The sequence below is a fragment of the Triplophysa dalaica genome, chromosome 17, assembly GCF_015846415.1.
Source record: "Triplophysa dalaica isolate WHDGS20190420 chromosome 17, ASM1584641v1, whole genome shotgun sequence".
Taxonomy (NCBI): Eukaryota; Metazoa; Chordata; class Actinopteri; order Cypriniformes; family Nemacheilidae; genus Triplophysa; species Triplophysa dalaica.
In genome coordinates, this window is record NC_079558.1 from 167,245 (window position 1) to 185,149 (window position 17,905).

At 41.8% G+C, this 17,905-nt stretch overlaps 1 protein-coding gene and 1 long non-coding RNA gene across 6 annotated transcripts in view; one reads left to right on the top strand and one right to left on the bottom strand.

Annotated features, from left to right (window-relative positions):
- The window catches only part of LOC130438559 (uncharacterized), an 81,670-nt gene that overhangs the window by 23,470 nt on the left and 40,295 nt on the right, over window positions 1–17,905 (top strand). The gene's annotated exons all lie outside the window — the stretch shown is intronic.
- The window catches only part of tcerg1l (transcription elongation regulator 1 like), a 72,103-nt gene that overhangs the window by 10,636 nt on the left and 43,562 nt on the right, over window positions 1–17,905 (bottom strand). For all 4 annotated transcript variants that reach the window (XM_056770491.1, XM_056770490.1, XM_056770488.1 and 1 more), the window contains 2 exons: window positions 3,631–3,756; window positions 487–569 (listed from right to left, as the gene is read on the bottom strand). In XM_056770491.1, coding sequence (XP_056626469.1) covers window positions 487–569; window positions 3,631–3,756 — 209 coding nt within the window. The remainder of the gene's footprint in view (window positions 1–486; window positions 570–3,630; window positions 3,757–17,905) is intronic.

Here is a 17,905-nt window from a genome sequence, read left to right on the forward strand (position 1 = left end):
ACAGGCCACATAAACATAGCAGATTATCAAGTGATCTAGATGTGTTCAGCACTAAACACACTCAGAATAAGACCAATTACGCAGTTCCTACATGACCAACTGATGGAGATTACTAACTCTCCACATTCTGTTGGCCTGGAGCCTCGCTCAGTCTTTACGGTCAAATTAATTATTATTCTGGGTAAATGTCTCTAATTAATCAGTCAGAAAAGTTTTTAAAAGCCATTACCTATGGGGCACAGCGGCACAACGCACTCTAAGTAAAACCATTATAAACTTCATCTTAATTGGACTCCAGATTTGATTTTGCCGCAGTTTGACCTTTTCCACAAATCAGTTTAATTTCACCCTCTAATAAAACTTGAGATGATTTCCATTCGGACCAAAGGTCTGGAAACAAATGAACTGACAAGTGATACCCATTATGTTGATGTTGCCTATAACACGGGTTTAAGGATAAAAAAAGAAAAAAAAAGAAAGACAAACCTCAGGATTAGTCCGTTGGTTTGGATCAGGATGGATCACTAGGGCGTCTGTGCAGGGCGTCTTCTTCAGTTCCAGTATCTTATCTGACAATGAGAAGGACAAATGCTCAATATTCCGCAGATGTCGTCTTCTTAAATCCACATTGTCTTTAGTAGCTTATCAATAGTAAATATTGTAAAAGACAATTCCCTGTAATGCGTGTCAGGAATTATAATTAAACCTTTAAACATTTACTCCGTCTGCTAATGAAATGGTTATGCTATTCAATTTCATTAATGGATTCCTGAAATGAAAACTCTGCACATCAGTTTATAATGAAACCTATTTCAGTTTTTCTCCTTTAAGTTGAACAATGATCCAGCAAAGATGGGGGACTTCATTTACATACAGTGAATGAATATATATATATACTATATTATATGTGCAATTAAAGATTATTCATGGGCGCTAATGAATTGATTTTTATTTTTTTTAATCTAAAACTTAAAAATGTGGAGCACTGCATGTATACAATATAATATTGTATTGATGCTAAAGATGCAATATAATATAATATAAATTTACACTATATAATAATAAAACTGATTAGGATGCCACGTTTAGCTGTGTGTTCAGTAAGTCAATAAGGTATACAAATAATATTTCTTTGAAGTTCTGAAAAGAGATTTCAAAAGATTTTGAACAGAAATTGATCAGAATAAATCACAACTCCAAAAGCCACCGAACGCCTGGCAGACAAAATCAATAGGAAGAAACCCACTGTGACTGTCAGTGATGGTTGAAAGCATTATACACAATATTGTCATTCGCATTAGTCAGTTTTGGACGCACTCGAGCAGAGTCTGGCCTAAAATAATTTTAACTTTATCTCGCCGGAAAGCTGTGAAATGAGATGCGGCAAAAATAAAGCAGAAATCAAAATGTGCTGCTTGATCTTTGGTTCCGAGTGAAATTAAACTTGAATAGAAGCCACATATTGAAGCAAGTTTGATTTTACACAAACAATTCATATCTAAAACTTGTTGAAAACGAAGGATGCGTCACTTTCTCACCATCTCCCACTGCTCACACTCGTAAGTTATATTTGCGGAAGACAGGAAGCCACGACTCCAGAAACGCAGCCAGTATGAAGCGCCGCTTGCTTGTGCATCCAGTGTCTCAGCACAAAAACGCGTAAACCAAAGAACCAGTGACATTTTTAGTCGTAGTAATAAACTGTTTAAGTGTTATGCACCGCAACAGCCAAGTGACCTTCCCCAAATGACAGTTTGGGAACCACATACTGTGAGAGTTGGAGTTGACAAGCGGAGAAGCCAATGAACAGACCGCCCACAATGATAAATATTCCCAACGAGTTATCACAGAAACAATTTATTAAAGTTTTTTTCATCTATGTCCCCAGCACTTTTCAAAACAAAGTTACCTCACTGTTTCATCACCTCCATTTCCGTTGACCTGAAAATCACACTTAAAAATTCCATGTTTTTGGTGATCACGGTGGCCAAATACTAGAAGGCCAGGGTGAATCTGAAACGGCTTGTTTTATAAAGCATTCAAAGCTGACATCCCCATTAAATTTGAATGAAACTCTTCTGGCCCCATAGCAACTCTTTACAATAAAGGCCGAATGAAGATTCTGTTTGATTTATATCAGTTATCATCTCGACGCTGGAAGGGATGACGGGGATTCTCTCATCCACGCCTACGCTGCTCATTTATCTGTTTCTGTCAGAAGAGAAGCTTGTGTGGCGTGCGGCCACTCTAAGTCTTACATTCACACCAAACAATGGAGAAGAATGTTTGTGTGGCTACTGACTGCTTGTTTAAAGCTATTTAAGTCACGATAAACGTGCTCCGTGACAGAAAATGCAGAACTGCAGTGAAAGAAAAATACTAAATGAATTCAAGTCAGCTTTGAAGTTGTTAGCCAGCAAGTCAAAAGAAGCTGTGCTGTGTGACCAAGACCAAAGTGAACCGTTTACAAAGGTTAAATGAGTGTTCATAGTCCCAAAATAAATTAACACAGTGGCAACAGCAGTAAGCTTACATGTAATGTTAATGTAATTTACACAGTTCACAAGGGCTGTCACGATGAATTGATTCCAAAATAAATGTTTGTGTTTATATAATGTGTTTGTGTAACATAATAGTTTGTAACAAATATTTGCTTTAATACATTTTAATATAATTATTAATAATAATCAAATAATAAAAGTAACAATTTTTTTTTTAATATATACAGTACATGTACTGTATATATATATATGACACTTTAAATAAAAAACTTTTTCTTAATTTACTATTTATAGGTGTTGCTATTCATCTTTGTTTCATTCTGTGAACCTCTAACAATATTTCTCCCAAATTTCAAATAATTTTTTTATATTTGCACAAAATGAAAATCAGAAAATATGCTCTGTTCATATTACATTTCAAGCAATTCAACAGGAATATTTATGTATAGGAAAAGTTCTAAAAAAAAAAAATGTATGAGTAAACCTGGATTTTTATCACAGTTTTCATGTTTTTATCATGCTGTCAGTCTTTCAAATTGCTGCTAGATGACTTTGTCACTCCTGAGGTTTGATTTTGTTTAATGACTGAAATGACCACAATACATCTAGAAGTGATGATTACATGAAAATTTGGAATGATGTAATGAATCACATGATGATAGGAAAAGCAATACCGATTATCATCCTGTTCTATGCGTGCCAAAAAATCATGAAGTGAAAGGGCAACAGTGTAAAGAAAGAAAGAAAGAAATAAAGAAAAGTATCTGTAAGAATTGCGTGTAGGGTATAAACTTTGCAATAAAGTTGTCAAAAAAATCCACAAATCAATGCACTTAGCGAGAGAGCAGACAAATAAAAGGAATAACAAAACTAGTCAGGACTGGCATAAAAACACATTTTCAAGAGAGACATTTTAAGGCAGAGGTTATCTTCTTTCCAACCAAATCTAAATAAAAAATCATTTATAAAAGGAACGATGACATTCAAAGTGATATATGATCTGATGCTTTGTGACTATGCTTGGAAAAGAAATCTCAAACTAGCATATTACAACTTCTCACTGTTTGTCATGCTTTATGCGTTGTGACATTGCGGTTTAAGTGTGGTTTTATATTGTGTAGAAACACACCTGCTCGTCTTTGCTCTTTCCAGTTTCCAGTAAACAGTGTTACTCCAGGAGCAGTGAGCGATGTTACCGCGGTAAAGTGTGAGGGCAGGACAGGTCCCAGCAAACCCTCCCAGCTGCTGCGTGTACCTGAATGACACAAAGAGAACACGCAAATCTGTTTTACTATGCATGAATTGGGTCATTCCTACTGTGCAGAACAAGACCATCAATGTGCCGTGGCACAAAAACACTCAAACACTTAAAGGGACAGTTCACACAATAATAAAGATCAAGTCATTGTTTATTCACCCTCGTGACTCTCTTTTTCCCTGCAACACAAAAGAAGATATTTTAAGAAATGTTTCAGTGGATTTGTGTCCATACAATAGAAGTCAATGTGCATTTGTGTTGTTTTGTTATCAATGTTCTTCAATGATTATTTTTTGCGTTCTTTTGCAGAAAAAGAAAAAATACAGTACTGACATGAGGATGTATAAATGATGAACATCTTTATTTTGGGGTGAACTATCCCTTTAAACCACAAACCAAAGCACTCCTAAACAAACGTGTTTAAAACTGTATCAGTCCTAAGATCCATATCAGCTTTAAAAGTGAAAAGCACCACAGCATGGCTTCACAAACTAAGCTTTTATCACTGAGAGGCAAAAGGCGTTTCATTTCACACGCTCAACTTATCAAAGCTTCATTCAAAAGTTCTTCTGACTAGTTAAACGTTGAAAGAAGCTGGAAGCTCATTCTCATAAACACGAGCCATATTTAACCTTTCATTTTGTAGCGTCTGTCCGAATTCTGCTCGACAGACTCGGCTTGTTCATAAAGGTTAATTACATTTGGCTTTAGCTGTGGGCCGGGCATAGCTGAAATCCAGAGGGGTTGACGGATTGTCAGGTTGAATATGTATGTGCCATTTCCACTGGCACGGGAAGCAGATGCTACGCTTTATTTCAGCTTTCGCTTTCTGTAATCTGCCTTTTATGAATATCTCGGAAAATAAATGAACCATTCAAACGGTAAACTGTTATTCTCTTACAATAAGGATTTATAGGTTGAGCATTATTTCACAAATGTCAGTTTGACTTGGTTTGATGTCTACCCATGTCAAGATAACTACGTAAAGTAATCTGCAATTTTTAGTTTCAAATAGAGATGACGATAGCGAGGCAAAAGTAGACAAGCTTACATTTGTAAATATCTCCTATAGACGCTTTCAGAGGTAACGGCATAAACAAGACCTCCGCATAGAATCAACAACTGTTGAGTATAGTTTTAGTGTAATTGAAAACAATTAATATACAATAAAATCTAAAATGAATTAAATATCAAATAAATTCTTATACTGTAACAAAACACAGACCGGAAGTTAACATCGGGCCAGGTGCGTGTGTCTGCGATGAAACCGTCTATACTAAAATCACAAAAACTACAAGAAGCTCCACCCACAAGGGAAATTGATCAACATCATGGAGGATAAACATCAGTCATCGTCATTTGCTATCTGTTCATTTTTTAGATGAATTATGCATTATGGGAGTTAAATGAAGAGGGAGATTATGAGATCTGCTCATTAAAACATTTAATGGTGCGTGAACTGAAGATTTGCATCTGTTCGCTAAATCAACATGGCTGTTCCTATTGCGTTCAGATCTGACAGACACACACACAGACACACAAATATGGTGTATTGATAACCCTGTGCAGCAATTGATCACTAACACACTTTACAATGTCTGCTTTGTACATTAGCTTTCATTTATTACACTCAAAGATGCGTCTGGCCTGTGGTTTTTCGTCAGCCTTCAGAAAGAGTTCTCATGTGTCTCTCGTCCATATTGAATTAGCTGCTTGTGTTGTGTATAAAAGATGTTTTAATGACTACAGGCATGCATGCCTCCATTAAAGGCTCCGTCTTTCAGCTCAGTCACTTAATAATTAAAAGCGTGAGATCATGAAGCAGATAAGAGGATTCGAGCTGCCTAAATCAACAGTGGAAGTGTAGTCTACATGTTGCTGTTAGCAGGCATGAAATTAATCGCCCTAAAACATGTTGGAGTTGATATTGCAAGTGTTTTTTATTAGCTGGTGATAACATCTTTTTTGTTTTATCTAGAACATGACTTGATAAAAATGCATCAAGTGTAGTTTGTGGCATATTTAAATGTGAAAAAATTTTTTTTTGCAGACACAAAAGTAACAAAAAATCCCAGTTCAGAGTACAAAAAAACGAACAAAATTTGCTTTGTGACACATCCTTTGTAAACTGTATTCACCCTGAGTCGGGTAAAACAGGGTCAAAGAACAGAAATAACTCTAGGAAAGGTTAAGAGTTTGATGCGTTTTGATGTCAGGACTGGGAGGCTAGGAGACAAGAGGACATTATCTATAATCTGTTGTTATAAAGGCATCAAACAGAGACAGTGAAAGCTTTTGGAATGACCTACACATGACAAATGGCTGCTGTGGATGACAGACTGAGACCTTTATCGCCAACATGGAGTACACTGAACGTTTCAGGTTCAACTGAGAGGTCGAAAACGAGCATCCTGGTGCTTGCCGTCTATTATTCTAAGGCAGACGGTTTGTTATACAAAAAAAAACAGTTAAAGTTTATTAAAGCATGCTACTAGTGTACTTCTTTTGAGGTAAATAAGTATGATTTCAGTCTAGCTCACAAAGTTCTCAGAAGTACAGAAAAAAACATTCTGTCAGTATAAGAGAAGTATAGACAGTTTCAGCACCATCAACATAAACAAATGTGATGTGGCCCAAACTTAACCCTCGGTAGACCTTGGCAATAAATGAATAACTGTTGTTTGACCGTTAATTTAATACAATGATATACAATAAAATATTCATGTTAATATTCATATAAACACCATGCACTGTGTTGTTATTACCTTTCTGTGTTTTTCAGTTTTTCTTATTTGCTCCTGTAAAGCTGCTTTAGAACAATACAAATTGTGAAAAGCCCTATATAAATAAATTGAATATGAATATAAATGAAATGTAAAAAAAAAAATGATATTATAACCAAACACAGAACATAAGTTGACTTCAGGCCAGGTGCGTGCGTATGATGAAACTGTCGATACTTAATTTAAATTTTAAGTGTAGTGGTCTTTACTTTACAATAATGGCGTATACTTAAATGGCCTATTAAATACTTTTTACATAGTTTTACTTTCTTATAAACGTACATGTTCAAGCTACCAGTAGAACTGATCCTGATCTTCTTCGTCCAGAGCGATCATAGAAATGTATATTAAAGATAATAAATAAGTTACTGTAAGTTTACATAAAGAAAACTTACAAGTATACTTCACAAACAAGTATATATAGATTTTTGTAAATTAGTTTTTCTTTGCTACAAGCATTGATTTATGTGACTATAATTTACCTGTAGTATACCTGCAGTTTAATCAAAAACGGTTAATAATAATGAAATATTAGAATACTATTAGTACACTTAGTATGCTGATCAGTCCATGGTTCCATTATAAAGTTTAATCCTAAAGCAGCTCAACTTCAGCGCTATACTGAGTGTTTTTTAAATCAATTTCTTTTCTTTTGGCTGAAACCTTATTTTAGCTCTGCCTTTATTCCCCTCAAAAACAGTTGGCTATTCAGATGGTTTCATTTAATAATCTATAGCCAAGGCAAAAAAGCAAAATAAAAGTACATTTTGCGGGTTTCTTTAACAAGAGAAAATTGCCTCCTTTAAATCAACTATCTTGGCTCAAAAACATGGAAATATTTTTTTACGAAAGTTTCCTTCAAGTGCAGGCAGCCACAAACATGCTGTGAATAACAAAATAGCAGCTTTCATGTGAAACGCATTTTGAATATGGCAAACGCTTTCCAAGCGAATGGCGTTATTTGGGGAATCGTTCACAACACCTATCAGACTACCTGTACTTACTGCCGCTACACGCTGAGGTCTGTAGTGACAACAGCTTCCAGACATGTGAACTTATCACATTACATCACATTTAAAAGCTCTAGAAGAGTCGAGCTGAAAACAGCCTCTGCATGCATTTGTCATAAAGCTCGAGGTCATTTGCAACACACCCGCTGCGCATCATTCTAATTTGTATCAATTTAATTTCCTGTCATGCCCATGTGACCAAGAAAATAATCAGTTTATTTATGTGAGGAAACAGAACGGCGTCTTCATTATGAATGAGACTGTATAGTCATTGGAGACATCGGGTTATGACTGCACACAGATGAGTCGATCCGCTGGCCTCCTCCATCAGACATGCTTCACTAGCTTTAGATTATATTCAGGGAGAGCTAGACCGTCTGTCAATTTTTACAGACCTTTTATCACATCAACAGCCCTTTAAAAAAAGGAATGAAGATTTTGAACAGCAGCCTGGAAAGACGATGAAGAATGAGCAAGCTGTATTGAGGAATCACTTCAGATGTTTCTTCTAAAATTACAAAAAAATGTTTGACAGAAAGAATACTGAACAGCATTATTAGTATGGATAGCAGCATAGGGTATTTCATTTAGTACTTCATTTGTTCGTTGACATGATTTCAAATATGAGCACCATGTGCGCATGAGAACATTCAGAAGGAAGAGGAAGATGGTGTAGAAAAAAGTTGCTTTTCCTGGAAAAATAATTTCACTCTCATAACATTCATTGCAAATTTAAATGAGTTAAAGAAACGACACGCTATATGTAAAACACCTCAGGCGAATCCGGCTAAGGATTTAATACATGGGGAAATGAACTCCCTGCTGAGAATTCAATTTTAATTTTATTTCAATTTAAGTGTGTTTTATTGGCGTTTTGAAAATTGTAGTTTCGTAGAAATGCATTTGCAACTGGGCTGCGTACAACTAGTGTGAATGTGTATTAAAAGGAGAATAAAAAAAGTCTGTATGTCATGTCAAAAGCAAATCCCTTGGTTTTCAATGCTTTATACTTTACACAAATCAATCTCAGTTACTCTTGTGGCGTGCACGATTATGACAAGAAATATTTAAGTTGAGTTTAATTATTTAACACAATTAGTCGTTGTCAATAAATTAGTCAATAAATGGATATTTTTATATAAATAACTTAACACTTGTATAAAATGTAAGGAACAGTTCACCCAAAAATTGGTCCACATTGACTTTCCAATTGTTCAAGTGGGTACCATTTTTGGGTGAACTATTCCAGTAATAACAAATTCAAAATAAATGAAAATCTTATATACCAATAAATAAAATAAAACAATAAAATTGATTTAATCCTGACTGACAGAACGCGGCACAACAATTTAAATAGAAAATCCATTACACAACCTTATTACTCTCATTTGAACACAACATCGAGACAATAATAAAGCAAACTGCACCCAAAAGCCCTTCATCATCCCTCAACGGAGCATTTCGGGTTTTAATATTGATGTCAGTACTTACATCATAGCACAGATGCCTTTCCGCCTGTAGCCTTATAAAACCAAACGCTAGGAAACAACAAGCTTGCTTTTATTTACAAACAAAGCACAACAATATCACATGCTGCGAGATAATTACATTTAGGGCTTCAAAACTCTGCGGCATCTTTCCGTAATTGCTTGATAATCTAGACTCGCTTTATTTATGACAAACCTACCGAGTCTCTGGATGGGGTGCTTCACCCTTCCATTTCAAACCTCATCCTGCCAACACTGGTATCAAAGAAACAAAGGAATAAAAAGTGACCCAGTTCAGTCCCACGGCACATCAGAATCAATGAGCGGAGACGTACGATGCATCTGCCAAGAAACACAAGCATTTTAACTCAAGAGACAGCGCCTGCTGGCCTTGTGAAGCAGTCTGTTTCCTTTCACTCCAACGCTTCTTTTCATTTTGTGGAACTCCCTCTTGTGAGCGAAATGAAGTGCCCCAAGGGAGAGTTTCGGGAGAGATGAATTGAACGTTAAAAGCTGTACTTAAAACTCTTTCTTAATTAATTTTGTGAATAATTATGAAACGCCCAGTGTGGGTTTGAGTTTAAAGAGTTATCTGGGTTTGGACCCACTTATCAAAACGTGAGGCTTTGATTGGATAATGAAGCTGGCTGTGAAGTATTATTGCATTCATTATTGGTGCCTAAACTAATCTCGGTTATAATAAGCGTGAAATTGATAGACGATATCTGAAACATGCTTTGCTTTAGATGTGTGCTATTGTTCAGCTATCTGAGACTGAAATGCGGTGTGAAAAAGCAACCTACAGTATGTTTTCAACCTGTGTTTTTGAAAATGCCATGTTTGAAATTGCAACCCTGAGCGAGTGTTTCACCCCTTTTAGGCTGTCACACAACGATGGTACTCTTCTAAAGTAAGAAGATGATTTTCGGTTTGTAATTTTGCCGTCATATCGACATGACAACGTAATTTAACAAGTTTTCTGCATGGCAGGCCATACAGTACTGTAAAAAGCATCTCTCTGTCCCCCTTCAAGTGGCACTTTAATCAGACTTATTCCTATATTTGGGAAAATTGAATGAAACGCCGTTTCATACAACTACAGAATGGCAAGCCCTCAAAGTTTCGCACATAAACACTCTGTAGATGCTCTGTGAAACGTGTCTGCCGTTCTTTGCTTTGGAAGGATGTCACGCCTCGGCAGTGCATTGTGGGATGCCAATCAGGCTTGCCGTGCCAGGGCTGCCACCCCTGGACTTACTAATCCCCCTCAACAGATCCACCTAAAGAGCAGGTAAACAAAAGACCTCCAATGCGTGAGATTCATTTGGGAATTACACAGCGGGTGAACCGTACAGGCACAGAGAAAGTGAGGGGGCGAGATATAATCAGATTGGACATCAAGTTTGAAGGCCGAAACGTTAGATTTTTGCTCACAAATGTCTCCATGATAGTTTTAGAAGAGATCTCAAGCATGTCTCAGATTTGTCAAATCTGCAATAAAAGTCAATATTCACAACATAAACTCGATCATTTCTCATCAAATTCACCCAAATCCAGATTGTTTGACATCTCCATCCTCTATGGATTTTAACAAGTGTCACATTTGCTTCCATTTTTTTCTCTTAAACAATTTCAGACGAAACCTCTTGGAGTCAAGTTAATACTTGAAACACAGCTGAGAAATCTGGGCAGATCTCCAACATCTCCATGCTCAGATACATTAAGCTTTTGTGTGAAAAGTACAAGAGAAAAATCGACGTTTTAGGACTGCGTGGTTAAAATAAGGGCAGCATGTCGGACATCAAAGTCTACAGAAAACAAATCAATAACTGCTGTTTGATTCTTAAGTTGGGGAGTGACCATAACACTTCACCAATGGACCAATAATGGGCGATAAACTTTACAGACAAATCTTCAAAACCTCTTTTGTCTTGGTGAAAACAGTCAATACATCCAGCAGGAACATCAAACCGCCAGTCAGAGAGGAGGCAAGTCGATACATATTATACCCTAAAATCCAAAACACTGTATGCAGTCCCACCGAATGCATGTTTTCATTAAACAAAAATGACAGACTTAATGAACATCCAGACATTTTCACTTACATTTATGCATTTGGCAGAGGCTTTTATACACAGCGACTTACATTGCATTATAATGTACAACATTATATCTGAGTATGTGCAATCTCCTGGGATCAAACCCATGACCTTGCCGTTCCTAGTGCAATGCTCTAACCACTGAGCTACAGGAAAGCACTTGAATTCATTTCCAGGTTTGTTTGTCACCCATTATAGAACAAACACAACTTAAGTCATCCATGAACAACACATCACAGATCTTCATGTAGATGCTTCTTACGCTGTACGCTGCACACAAGGTCCTTCCTTCCGTGGGTGTTGACTTCAGCCTGTGTGCCTTGTTCTGTTTGTCTTTCAAATGAATATGGACCTAATTAGAGATGCAGATAACAGAACGTGGAATGTACTCCGGTCCCTCGAAAATACTGTGTCAATAGAGATTACAAGAGCGAAGCAAGTCAATTACACTAAATGCCAGCCATTTTCCATCTGTGAAGAACACCTTGTGTTTTTAAAGGTCACCTAAGATCTTTAGACAGATCCCCTCAATCTTTCTCCTCAGAGATCTACGTTTCAGACAAATCGAACTAATACAAATATGTACAGCCGATAAATAACACAAGTACAACAACACACAGCTGTTTGTAACTTTTAAATGATCTCAAAGACATGATACAGCCCTTTGCGGGCTTCAAAATAAGGCTCTAACCCTGCCCTTGTCCGACAGCTAGTCGGAATTCTCACCCTGAGTCCGACTGAAGCCTGTTTTTTTGTACCTCCGCATTACACATTAAAATACATAGTACATCCAAATTCAATGTTGTTTAAAAACACTGAAGATGTTTCCTTCCTTTCTAACATGAATATGCTCCCAATTAAGCCACGGATCGTATTCAGTGTATTCAGTTCGTACTGAAACTGAAGGTAGATCTTCACAGAAGGAGAAACACATCTAAGAAAATAAGTTGATGTAAACTCTGTTCCTCAAGGGAAAGACAGAAAATCGGAGTAGTTCATCTTCAAAAAACCTCTAAAGATGTTAAGAGACTAATCTCGAAGTGTAAGTGTGACATCTTGACACAAATATCGGTGAGTGCCACTTTTAAACATAATGTGTCTTTGTTGCATTTCCTGTAGCTCGGTGGTAAGAGCGTTGCGTTAACAACGCAAGGTTGTGGGTACAATCCCATAGGATTTTACATATCCAAGAATAAATGTATAGGTTAAATGCAATGTAAGTCGCTTTGGATAAAAGCGTCTGCCAAAAATGCATAAATAAATTACCCAGCAGCTGATGCCTTGAGACACCTCGGATTATTTGGGAATTTAAAAAGACTTGGCCATGAAAACTCACATTACTGAGTCAGCGCTGACAGTAACGCCTGGACCGCTGGTCTTGTCCTAAAACACTTTTCTTACTCAAATTAAGTGGAATCAAAGTCAGAGACAGACCCTCACTTCTCAGATGAGTGGAAATTAAATCAAAGAGATTGAGATCCCAGCACACTTTTATGATGTAACGCTTTGTAAGACTGACATGTTGGGAAAACAAATATCTTCCTTTCATGTGTACAAGTGTCGTACTGCCAGTGTGAGAGATATTGGCAACACCAGCATGCTCGTCATCTAATCCAGCTAGTGTTTCTCAGATCTGAAGGAAACGTGTTTACCTGATGCTTTTCAAGCAGAAACAGAATAAAGTCAAATATTTAAAAGCACTTTGAAGACGTTTGTTGTGACTTTTCCTTTCAAGACTGAATTTATTAAAAAACTGCCCTGATTTAAAAAAATAAATGAATAGTATTCGACGTGAACTATGATTTGTTGTATTCTAAAGATGCCGAGTTGTTTTAACACATGGTTGAGCGAAATATGAACAAGCCCAATCGCTGGGTTAATATTAAACTAGGGTCTGTTATTTTAACCTATAGGTAGGTAAAAAATTGACATTTTTAGATTAAATATTTTAGCTTTAATTTATGTCAAGAACACAAAATGCAGCGCTGATTTCTAATATATGTTACACATCCCTGCTGAAAAAAAACCAATAGAAACCAAGATAGAAATTTTCATTAAAATACCATTAAACACCGTTTTTCCCCCTTTAAAACCCTTACAAAATAGTTTTCCTGCATGTTTTGGGCATTATTTTAATAGGATGACTCTGCCAGATAACACCCCACCAATAGAATCCATCACATACCAGTAGACACGATTATAGTGTTCATTTAAACCAATACAATTCCCATAATAACAATCAAATCGTCTTGGTTACGTATGTAACCTCAGTTCCCTGATGGAGGGAACGAGACGTTGTGTCGAGAACGACAGATGGGGTTCGCCCTTGAGAACCAATCAACTCTGACTACTATAGAAAAGGCCAATGAAATTTGGCGAATGCAATTTGCATGCCGGGCTCCGCCCCCGGAAATCAGGTATAAAAAGAGGCCGGCGTGCAGCATTCACTTACCTTTGTTCTGAAGAGCCTGAGACCTCTCAAACTGCAGCAGAATACGATACGTGTTCGTGGCATAAGGGACACAACGTCTCGTTCCCTCCATCAGGGAACTGAGGTTACATACGTAACCAAGACGTTCCCTTTCTGTCGGTCTCTCGACGTTGTGTCGAGAACGACAGATGGGGTTGCCTATGGAAAACGCCACAACGCTGTATCGCGTCACAATCTCTAGCGAAGCGACGGTAACAAGCCTGGGCGTGTCATCTCGAAGCTTTCGTGAGACTGTAACCTTCCAGTGTGGTGGTCGGGGGGTTCCAGAGCTTTCTTGGAGAAAGATGGGTACAGCCCTGACCGGTAACTTTCACGGACGGGGCCTTAGCTCTCTATAGGCGAGAGGCCATCCAGATCAGTTTACACCGGGTAAGCGCGACTCTTAATCAGAGAAGCGCTACAGAGGCCACCTCCTACCCGTGGGGAGGAATATGGTGGATATAGGTATGGTCTCGTCCTTGGAGGAGAACGCATGGAACGTGCGGACTGAGTAGTTAACCGCGAGGTGGAGGCCCACCTGGGGAAGCTCATGGGTTACCAGGAGTGGGAACCATTCTCATGAGGATACATCAGACGGAACAGCCCACGGAGGGGGTGTTACAGACGTCCGGTAGCACTAGGTCCGGTTAGAGCTATCTGTGATAGCTCACATGGTATCCCGGCCTAAGGGGGAAGGCTGCTCTGCCCAGCCAGCCCCCAGGGGGTGCTTGTTTGGTGATGGATGGAATGCCTATTCTTAACCAGTGTCTGGGTAAGAAGGGAGGCTGGTGAGGTACCAGTTTCTTAGCGATGTGTTCGGGTAAGAAGAAAAGGTAAATAGCACACTGACCCAACCTGTTAGAGGGTGGAAAGGTGCTTTCGCAGGCATACGCCCCCCCGGATGCCAGTCCTACATGTCGCCACGCAGGACGTGGGCTGACACCGGGTTTACGCGAAGGTTGTTAACCCTTGCGAAGGTGTTTGGGCATAGCCCAACCCGCAGCTCTACAGATGTCTGCTAGAGAGGCGCTTCTGCCAGTGTCCAGGAGGTGGCTAAACTCCGTGTGGAGTGAGCCCTCACTGCCAATGGGCATGGGAGATTCTGAGATCGGAATGCCGTCGTAACGGCGTCCACGACCCAGTGCGCCAGCCTCTGTTTGGAGACAGCCTTCCCCTTCTGCTGTCCTCCAACAGACACGGAGCTGGTCAGAGCTTCAGAGCTCTGCGTGCGGTCCAGTACGTACTGGACACAACACTAATCGGGTTGGGTCTTCCTGCCCTATGGGGAGCGCCTGCAAGTTCACCACTTGGCCCCGGAGGGAGTAGTGGGAACTTCTTGGGCACGCATCCGGGCCTGGGTCTCAAGATAACGTGAGAGTTTCCAGGGCCGAGTTTAAGGCAATCCAGGGACACGGAGGATGCTCGGTGGTCCCCTACCCTCTTGAAAGAAGTGAGCGCCGTCAGGAGGGCCGTCTTACTCTATGAGGAAGATCGGAACCTCCGAGGGGCTCTTTGGGGGGCCCTGAGGCTCCCCAGGACCACTTAGGGTCCCAAGAGGGTATGGAGCGGAGATGAGGCGGATTCCGCCCTCTCGCTGCTTAGGAACCTGGTGACCAGGTCGTGTTGCCCTAGAAACTTTCCACCGACTGAGTCGTGATGAGTGGCAATAGCGACTACATACACTTTCAGTGTGGAAGGGAGATGTTAGTCTCCAGTCTCGTGAGGAGGGGAACACAATCCTGATCAAGCACCTCAGTGGGTCTTTCTCGTTGAGAAAGACACCAGGACGAGAAGAGGCACCGTCTAGAGGCGTGTAACCGCCTAGTAGATGGGGCCCTAGCCTGGGTGATGGTCTCAGCCGTATAGGGGGAGTAGCCATCTTAGGATCTTCTCGTCCCGTCTAGAGACCAGACATGGGTGTTCCAGAGGTCTGATCTGGGATGCCAGAACGTGTCCTTCCCCTGAGAGAGCAGGTCCTCTGTCAGGGGAATGGTTCAGGGGGAGTCGCTGTCCAGAGCATCGGCTCTGAGGCCAAGTGCGGTTAGACCGGTGTGGTGTAACCAATAACACTTGGTGCTCCTGCTCCCTGACCTTGCACAGAGTCTGTACAAGAAGGCTCCTGGGGGGGGGAAGGTGTGCTTCCGCCCATCCCGCGGCCAGCTGTGCGCAAGGATATCCGTGCCGAGGGCAGGGACTATCAAGCGGGCAAATGGTGGTGTTACGGGAGGTGAACAGGTTTTACCTGGGCCTACCCGAACAGCCTCCAAATGAGCTGGACTGCACGGGGGTGGAGTCGCCACTCTCCACGAGGCATAAACTGGCGAGAAAGCACGTCGGCTGTCTAGTTCAGTTTGCCCGGGGTGTGTGGCCTGCAGGGAACGAGTCACCTGTTGACTCCACCGGAGGAGGCGTCGAGCAAGTTGTGTTTAGCTGCTGTGTGCGAACGCCACCCTGACGATCTGTATTCGCTACAGCTATAGTGCTGTCCTCGGAACAGCACGTGCATGTCTCGCACGAGAGGCCGTAGCCTGCTCAGTGCAAGTAGCATAGCCCACAACTCTTGGCAATTGATATGCCAGCGCAGGCGGGGGTTCGTCCAACACCCCACCTGCGTGCCCGTTGCACACTACACCGCACCCCTGCAGGGAGACTTCAGTCGTCACCACGACCTGCCTCATAACCTGCTCAGAGGGACCTGAGTCCGTCGAAAAAGTCATAAAGACTAGGGGTTATGGTGCGTCGGCAGCAGGGCGGCATCACCATGCGCCTGCTGCCGGTGTGCCACGCTCTCCTCGGAACTCGACTCTGAAACCAGTGTTGGAGCGGTGTCATGTGCATCAACTCGAGGGGTATTAGCCCGCGAGGACGCCATGTGTCCCAGGAGCCTCTGAATTGTTTCAGGGGGACCGCTGTCTGCCTAAAAATGTTCATTTCAGACAGTTCAACACTGGTTGGGCACAACTGCGGACAGGTGTGCCGACATGGTGACAGAGCTGAGTTCCATACCGAGAAAGAGGATGCTCTGCACTGGGGAGAGCTTGCCCCTCTCTTGGTTGACCTGGAGTCCCAATCGACCTAGGTGCCGGAGCACCAGGTCCCTTTGTGTACATAACAGATCTCGCGAGTGTGCCAAGATAGGCCAGTCGCTGAGATAGTTTAGTACCCGCTCGCCTTCCTCCTCTCAGGGAGAAAGGGCGGTCAGGGACAGACCGAAAGGGAGGACTCTGTACTGATATGCCCGCCTCTCGCACGCGAACCGTGGGAACGGCCGGTGTCGAGGAGGATCGAGACATGAAAGTAAGCGTCCTTCAGGTCGATTGCCACGAACCAATCCTGACACCTCATAGATGTCAGGACGCGCCTCTGTGTGAGCACCCTGAATGGCAGCTTGTGAAGGTGCTCTGTTCAGGGTACGCAGCCTTTGGGGGCAACCCGCCGTCTTTCTTGGGAACGATGAAGTGCGGGTGGTGACCCACTGAACATCTTGGTTTTGAGGGACGAACTCGATGCCTGTTTTGCCAGAAGGGTGGGGACCTCTACCCGAAGTACGGAGGCGTCCCTGCCTCTGACAGAGGGAGAGATGATGCCCCGAAACTTGGGTGAGTCTCTGGCGAACTGGATCGAGTAACCAAGACGGACCGCCCTCATTAGCCAGCGAGACAGTGTGGGCAGCTCTCGAGCTCCCAGGGACTGTGACAGGGTGACCAAGGGGACGGTCTGCTTCATCATTCCCACGGGGGGTGGTTCGTCGGCTGGCGGAGCTAACCATGTCGCGGGGAGTCCCCGGAGGGAAGGTTTTTGCTCCGCCTGCTTACCTGCCTGGCGGGACAACGGCACGCACTGTCGGTTTGAGAGTGGTGACGGCTGTCGTATATGTGTACGACCTCACGCCTCGCCAGGGTGTGAGGTCGGTTCGCCGAGCACAGTCCAGTGGAGTGTGCGATCGGCTGCAAGTAAACCCGGGGAGAACAAAAAACTCAGTGAGTAAGTGGGCGCCAAGCCCTAACAAGGGCCCGGCTTTGGTGACGAGGCAGGAGTCGTCCCGTACCGACCGATCAGAGCCGTGGCTGTGAAGGTTCGGGCCCGATGTTGTTCTCCCTGGGGTCTTCCCGTCAGTGTCCCTTCTCGCGAGGAGGTTGCTGACGGGGTGGAGGTTTCCCCCTCGACCTCTGCTTCCGGGGTGCCGCCTGTGGGGGCACAGGAACCGGAGCCGATGTCGAAAGGGTCCTGGGTTGCAGGGAAGCAGACGTCACGTGAGATCTCGGAGGCCTGTAGGCGGCCGAGTCGCGGCGTGAAA